The 7,828-nt window shown below is 37.9% G+C and overlaps 1 protein-coding gene across 1 annotated transcript; it reads right to left on the reverse strand.

Moving 5' to 3' along the window:
* Position 1: 1 nt before the first annotated feature.
* LOC308142188 (lysophosphatidylserine lipase ABHD12-like) lies at positions 2-5,431 on the reverse strand. Its single transcript, XM_080512530.1, has 12 exons — positions 5,217-5,431; positions 4,580-4,682; positions 4,279-4,398; positions 3,993-4,023; positions 3,881-3,926; positions 3,412-3,541; positions 3,263-3,300; positions 2,590-2,669; positions 1,651-1,733; positions 1,447-1,525; positions 1,215-1,348; positions 2-127 (listed from the first exon to the last, which is right to left on the reverse strand). Exons 1-12 carry the CDS (start codon positions 5,323-5,325, stop codon positions 100-102), a joined length of 981 nt encoding a protein of 326 aa, XP_080368656.1. The 5' UTR covers positions 5,326-5,431; the 3' UTR covers positions 2-99.
* Positions 5,432-7,828: the final 2,397 nt, after the last annotated feature.

Genomic DNA, 7,828 nt, shown 5'->3' on the forward strand with positions numbered 1-7,828 from the left:
GTCATTGGAAGACCTTTTTATTTCAGTCTGTTTTGTGGTTAAAAAGAACATTTCCCTTTTGTTAAAACAATAACAGTCGACCTCTCAAGGAAGGAAACGTCACTGACCCGCCTTTTGCAGAAATTTTCTGAAACAAAACAAAAATGGAGAATTGTCCCTAGCTTGGTTTCACAGACGAGATTTACAAAAATGTGTCAAAGCCTTTGAATCAATTTCTATTATGTATAAACGAGTCCAGTTTGATAAATATGCTTTCAGAGCTAAAGTCACTTTCTAAAATGCCCATAACATATAGAAATATTGCCCTTTTATCCCCATTTTTGGATCCCTGGAGGGTCAGAACTACATTTAATTGGTTTGCGTTAAGGTTTATTGAGACTATTAACCCAAAGCTGCTTTTATTGGTATGTGACGAATCATGTAAAGTATGTTGAGAAAGCTGAAGCAGTAAAAATGTACAATTTAAAGGTCGCGAGAACTTTCACAGTACAAGTAACTCTGCCATTCTTCCATCCACTTTTTTTTTTTTTTTTGCCCCAGTCCTTTTTTCTTATTATTGAAACAATCTCAGTAGCTGAAGGGCTTCACTTGCACCATTCTATTGTTGTGAGATCAAACCGGACTTAAGTCTCTTTAGGAACATTGTTTTTTCAAAGTTGGTGCCAAAATGTCTTTTTGCCCAAACATCAATGAGAGCCAGTAGTTTATATCATGTGAAAGTACAAAATGCCTCTCATTACATTATTTCAAACAACAAAATTGTCTCAATATGTCAAGGTTGCCATTAGTGAGCTGACTTGTCACAGCTTTACATTAATCAAATTTACTCGCACCAATAAAGGTGGCTGCATAGATCTATTGATGGTGAATCAAACCTGCAACCTTCTGATTTGAAGACCCTCTCGGCTGGCCCACATAACAGAATGGCAGATGATAAAGCCAACATGAGCCCAAAATGTGTTATTCATTTTGTTTGTGGCCCAAAAGAAAAATGCATTTTAGGTGACATAAAATCTGTCCTGAAGCTGGACATTGGATGTGTCTAATCTAAATAATAAAACCTTGTATGCCATGACGAACTACATTAATATGTATACTGCTTGTCTTTTCTCAAAGAATTTCCACAGTTTTTTGTATCAATAGGTTGATTTTCATGTTTATATTAATACTAATAGTGGTTGTATTTGGGTATCATAGGATTCTTTCATACTTACCTAACCACATCTGATAAGCTGGGATCGAAGTACACGTTGTTGTGGGAGTATCCAAGTTCGGCTTTGTAAGAGATCATTTCCACCTGAACGCCTGTTTGGAGTTTTCTCTGAGCCTGGAGTGAAATCTCATAAAGCTGCAGAGAAAAAAATAAAAATGCGTCGCATTTCTGCATTGAGGCAGCAATATCCACCAGAAGAATAGTTTAGAAAGAGCCGAATGTCTCTGCTGTACCTTCAGACCCATATGATGAGGAACAATGTTGTCATCCTCTGCGTGCAGAATGAGGACGGGGCTGCTCAGTATCTTCAAACTACAAGGATGTAAGAGGAAAAAGTACAAGAAAAGTAGCACACTATTCATTCATTGAGCGGATAACATTAGAAACGTGGAATTGAATTGATTTAATGAAGTGAAATATGTAGGGATGCTTCTCACTTTTCATCATTTGCAAAAGCAATTTTGTTCCTTTCGAGGATGTTCCAAAGCAAGCGCTCAGATCCTGGAAGGAACGTGTACAACTGGAAGAAAAGATGGAGCATAAACTGCTGTGATGTTTTGTATTTTGTGATAAAAACTAAATATTTGCAGAACAAAAAGGCAACATAACAAAACGTGTCATAATCATGCCTTTTCGTCTGATTGTTCCCTACAGCGCTTCTTCCTCCAGCCACTAGAGGTCAGTAACGTCTATCAAGCTCTGTTCACCTGACCTCATTGCTGGATTACCCCCAGACACACAGGTGCGTCTCAGAAAATTAGAATAAAACCAAAGTAAATGTCTCCCCAAAGCTTAACTAAAACAGTGTCACGTGTATTTTATATTAATGAATAAATGCAAGGCGCATAAAATAAAAAATTATATGAATTAATCTGCTTCTACCAAACAGAGTGAAACAGTAAGTTTAGTATTGTTCATAGTGTAATAATGTGTAGATAAGATATTCCGTGGAAAATATGTACAACTATAGAGTGAAAAGGAAGTATGTATATGCATATCTATAATATAATTAAATGTACAACTTGGATACATTATTATCCAACATACACTGAAATATTAAATGCCTTTTTGATTATATTAGCTTAAGTAATTAAAATCAAAAATACAAAATATTATGATTTTTCACAAGACATATTTTTTTCATTTTGTATTTCCTTCCTTATGGTGATCACAAAAAAAATGTGCTGACGTTTTTAGTTTTAAGACTTTTAAAATCACTGACATAATATTCTATACACCCCTGTATATGCACGGGTATAACTCAACATTTCTCATCTTAATTTTCAGTGTCTGCTGGGATGTTCTTCAAAATGTATCTGCTTCTTTTTACTTTTTGGCTTCATGCATGTTGAGTGGTGCAGAAAACCTGGTCTCACTTTCGCGAGAGGATGAGCGACGACGACTTCTCCGATTCTTGTGTAGGGAGCTTCGAGGATTAAAGCATCAACAACAGACCCTGATATGACAGAGAGTGAAGCAGAAATGATGACAAATACAACAAACAAGGGTCGGGTGGACTGGCGACCCCAACAAAGAAAGCTGAACAGTCCTCTGGTATTACTGTGATTATCATCAATTCAGCAAATCTTGTGCTTCATTATAACTGCGTGAAAATACTTGTTGTTAAAAGCCACTTAGGTGGAAATCAGAGCTTATGAAAGGTGTAATTACTCCGAATAGACTCAAATACAAAAGGTAAGACTTCCAAGTTCATGCTAATTTGCAGTTTCTGCTGCTTTCTTCTCCTCTTGCCGTCTGCAGATTGTTATTAAATCTACCCACAGGTCCTTAAGACAATGACATCCTGTACATGAGATCATATTGTTCTGGCTTTAAAGGCACAGACGTGTTGTTTCACGGAGGGACTTGTTGACCGGCAACGCAGGAATGTTGCTCGCTGTTTGCAAGGTGAACTTTTATAATCACATGAGAGAGAATTCTGTTAAGAAGTAACGTTACGTCGCAGACCCGAAAAACAATAGAATTCAACTGCAGAAATTATTTATAGAATCCATATTTCATCAGTGAGTCAAAGTGACTTCATCCTACCTTGTTGTTGTATTTTCACAGCGCTGTTTGTCGCCACCCTGCAACACAAAATACATAGCACTTTTTTTTAACACTTTAACAATTTCTTCCTGCTTCTTCTTCTTTGTTGGAGGATGCTTGTTTAGCTTGTCGGTGAAGATAAAACTGACCCAGTGCCCAGCGAGTGTCCCCACAGACAGACCAGACTCCCTCTGCTGTGTTTCTTCACCCAGTGGTACAGAAAGAGGGCATCGTGGGTCAATCCAGCCTCGCTGGGCTCCCCACTGGAATCTCCAAAACCTCACCAACAAACAGAATACAAGCTCAACATCCTGATGACTCAGGATCTAATAGTGGCCGATATTTTGTGTTTAGACCACCGACTGTGTGAGTAATTATTCTTTCATTTTTTATTATTTTCTTTTGGCCCTTCAGATTCTCTACAAACAGTATTACTGTGCAGTACACTATTGACAGATTTTACTTATTTTACTACCTTTCTGTTAACAAAGCCTTTCCTTTATTTGTTGTGCCTTTTTTTTAATCACCTTGTTTTAATGTATTGCATGCTATGCACACATTATTAATATTACTTCTGAAACTGCCATGATAAAAATGATCAGACAGTTGACGTCTTACCTCTGTAGTCCAAAGAGAAGACGTGGTATCCTGCTGCACTTAAGATCTGAAATTCAACATTGTGAATTTTATGTTGAGGCCCAAAACATTTAACAAATCTGAAGTATCTTACCTTCACCAGCTCAACTCTGTGATGTACCGCCCTGCAGAAATGAAAGGAGAACAGTAACTGTAAAAGAAGCAGCTTCCTTTAAATCAAGTATTGTGACCGACCGACTCCAACATTGTTTATTTCTATAAGTTAAACCAGTGACCTGTGTAGTCATGTACTGTCTAATGGAAGCATCAATTCTTACATCCATGCGAGTATTGCAATATACGTGTTACAGGTTGCAATACTGAGTAAAAAGTACTTAACATGGATCACAGTACTCTTTGTCCTGGTACGGGAAACACACCTGGTTCCTACATTGCCATGGAGGTAGATGATAACAGGGTGACCGTATCCTAGAGTCTCCCGATAGAACTCTGCGCTTCTCTCTGCAGCCTCCTCCCATTGACCGGCAGGGAGTGTATGCCTATATCCGAAAAAAACAGAAGAAAGGGAGAAAACTGTAAGCTTGAATATCTCTGAACACATATATAATAGATTCTCTATTCTCATGTATAGAAGTCAGAACCAACTTTGTTAAATATGCGTGCTATATTCCAGGATCTGAATGCCCTGAATGGACACAATGGGACTACAGTTTGTCCTACCAGACTCCCACTGAGACGCCTTCCTCCGTGTCGAGGTAGAAGTTGTGTGTGTGGTTCAGCAGGTCTTCGGGTCGGCTGAGATCCACCAAGAATGGAAACCTCACTGCAGCAGAGGAGATCACAAGAGGTCAGTAGGTTTGTGTTTGTCACACAGAGTGATACTGCCGAATCCAATAGCATTTCAAATGTTTCTACATGAATGTTGGGAAATCTTATAGTGCGTGTTGAGGTAGACCCACTTCAATACTGCACTTTTGCTTTATGATAGAAGATCATTATCAGCTGATTGAGCTTATTGTTGCAAGCTGGATTTCAAAAGTTGTTGGGCCTGAAAGTCAGACATGAAAAGCAGATGGCAGCAAATTTTCCACGAATTCTACAATACAGCCACAAAATGAGAAGTTGAGTTTGTGAACGATGGAGCCTGGAGGCTGCAGAAATGGAGTGATCAATGAGAAAACAGTTGAGAGGAGTACTTTGTACTTTTACATTGAACTGATATCAATGTGGGTAATGCAACCGTTTCCGCCACCTCTCGTGATGGCAGGATCGAGTGTCACACATGAATCAAATATTGCAGTTTCCCTCTGATTGAACACTTTGTGGAGTGATAATGGAAACGCTTGACAGAACTTACCCAGGTGGGCATAGATGACCTGCGCAAGGATCCAGGGGAACAGGTAGATGATGACAGGAACTGACACATACGCGGTCAGAAGGACTGACACGGCTCTCCTCGCCCTCATGTATACAGCGATAACAATTCCTATTTGTCCGGACAGAATTTCCAAATGTGCGTCTTTCTTTCTGTCTGAGAGGAAAAGCAGACGTGGGCGCCTGACAACACGAGGACTGCGAAGAGCTGAGCACGGCGGAGAAAGCAGGGCAAGGTTCAAGCAACTCTGCCCCCTGGTGGTAACGGTTCACACCACAAACGGAACGGACAACTGCGACAAACGCATCATGGGTAATGCAGTTCTTTTGCTGTAACTCAGGTTTCATTTTTGTTTTTGATTAGCTTTGTTTATCGACGGTAACAAGAAAAACTTAGAATATAAAATATCAGTGAAGGCTACAATTACTTCCATTTTCTTTATTTTTCACCCCTCCCACATCAATGATGTAAACTATTCTTACAGCATGTCCATCATGAGTATAAATTAGCTGTTCCTCTCCAGACCTCTCTCACACGACTTTTCCCTCCCTCATCACCAATTAATATTATTCACGTAGAAGCCTACATGTATGAAAGTGTAGGTTTTTTCTTCTTCTTCCTTTCAAGCTGCGGGCTTTCATATAAATGCAAATTTGTGAGTTCACTGGCAAAGGATGGCCACCAAGTTTTTGACACTTGAACCATATTGCCATATTGGTAAAGTGGATTGATGAAATAAGGCATGCTGCTAGAAGACCCCAGTTAGGTAATTCTCATTTGGCATCATCAAATATATGATAAAAATGTGTAAAGAATGAATAGGAGAATAGAATGGCCTCTATTATAATGTCACAATGTCTAACAAAATTGGAGAGCTGCTCCGCTCATAGTGCAAAAGATCCAAGAGAATCCCACAAAAACGGTACAATATACGAAACAAAATAATGTGATCAGTGAAAGAAAAGTTTCTTATTCTTGTCAAATGTTACTGATTTGATTTTCAAGACTCAAGGAGAACATTGCACCAGCCAGACAGACTGAAAGAGTGGAGTTGTCTTTTGCCATGCTGGATTTTGAATGTTTTGTAGGGAGGATATAGGCAACAATTATGCTTTCCAATTCTAAAATATAGCTCTATACATGTTCTTTAAAAAATAAATTCACTTTTAAAAATTGACAAACAAAACAATGTTTCCTCTTCTTTTCACAATATTTTAATGTTCTTATCAACTCTTTCCGTCTTGACAATCTTATATGTTTGAAAGGTACAAAGTCAATAAGGGTAATGAGTGTCATTAAAAATTGGTGTATTCAGAGTATTTTACTTAGTAGCGAGCTTCAACGGGATGTCCTATGATTTTCATTCTGGTTACTATTAAATAGGCTATTATCATTACACTCTTTTAGAATGATGTGCTCATAAGTTTGTTTTCTGACCTATTCAAGACATACAATTAAATTCAAGGGTGAAGGGTTTTCAAATCGAGTAGGCTCTCAGTATTCAATTTATTTTGTGGATCATTTGCTTTTGCAGCAACATTGTATTGGACTGACCTTTGATTTCCAGCAGGCTGAATCAACATGGCAACAGGCACATAAAATGTACTTGCAAAAAAAACCCCCAGCAGATGTCGCTCACCCCATGGCAGTTTACAATCCAGAGTCTTCATGTCCTCTAGTGTTTTCTGCTGTGTAATCCGTGAACACCATGGTTTGAGTTTGTTCTGTCTATATACGAATAATCTCTCTTTAAAATAATATATTAGCATGCTCCATTCTATAAACTTGTAAATTATGCCAATGTTGTGCAAAGCTGAGATCTGTCACTGTGCTTTAAAAAAGAGAGATATAAAACTTCGCTCTGAAAGTAATGGCAACAGGAAGTGGTGGACAAGAAATCAACAAATCAACAAATCAATCAATCAATTCTCAGGATTGTCAACCATAGATGATTACGGATGAAGGATGGTCCTGGACGGGATTGACTGAGAGATACCAATTCACCTAATAATCATTTATTTAATGCTTTATTAAACCCAGAGAGAAATTGTTTTACAGCGTTGCTCCACACAGAATAAATAGAACAGAAAGATATAGTTAAAATGTCAAATAAGGAAAGATAAGCAATAAATAAGATATATGAAATATGAATACGTACAAGCTTAATGGTGACTAGTAACGCATAGAAAGACTGAAATTGATCGAAAAACACAACAAACACTAAGTATAAAGAGGACTTCTAGAGTCTTTTGCCCACAGGAAGCAAAGATGAATGTATATGTAGTATACGATAATACCGAGAGAAAACTCAAGCATGCACAGGGAGGACATACAAAGTCGACGTGAAAATTTGCAATTTAAGAATAATGACAGTGGGAGATTTAAAAAGCTATTTGCAACCTAAGAGACATAGCTAACACAAGCAAGATGAATTATAATAAATGAATAAATAACATATTGAAATGTCTAATACTATTTGTAAATTCCTGGATTCGTGTGATGTTTTGGTGATGGTTGCTTTACTCTTGCAACTTGTTATGAATATTCTATTTGCGTCCCTTATGTTATTGTTATGAATCTGTTTACTGAATCGG

This window comes from Blennius ocellaris (assembly GCF_963422515.1).
Source record: "Blennius ocellaris genome assembly, chromosome: 17".
NCBI classification, from domain to species: domain Eukaryota; kingdom Metazoa; phylum Chordata; class Actinopteri; order Blenniiformes; family Blenniidae; genus Blennius; species Blennius ocellaris.

Excerpts from the sequence above, each read along its gene's own strand:
- LOC308142188 (XM_080512530.1), bottom strand. The coding sequence starts at position 5,325 with ATGAGGGCGAGGAGAGCCGTGTCAGTCCTTCTGACCGCGTATGTGTCA. Across the intron at positions 1,734-2,589 it reads TCGCTCATCCTCTCGCGAAA|TTGTACACGTTCCTTCCAGG; the intron begins GTGAGACCAGGT and ends CTTTTCTTCCAG. Across the intron at positions 128-1,214 it reads AGCTTATCAGATGTGGTTAG|AAAATTTCTGCAAAAGGCGG; the intron begins GTAAGTATGAAA and ends GTTTTGTTTCAG.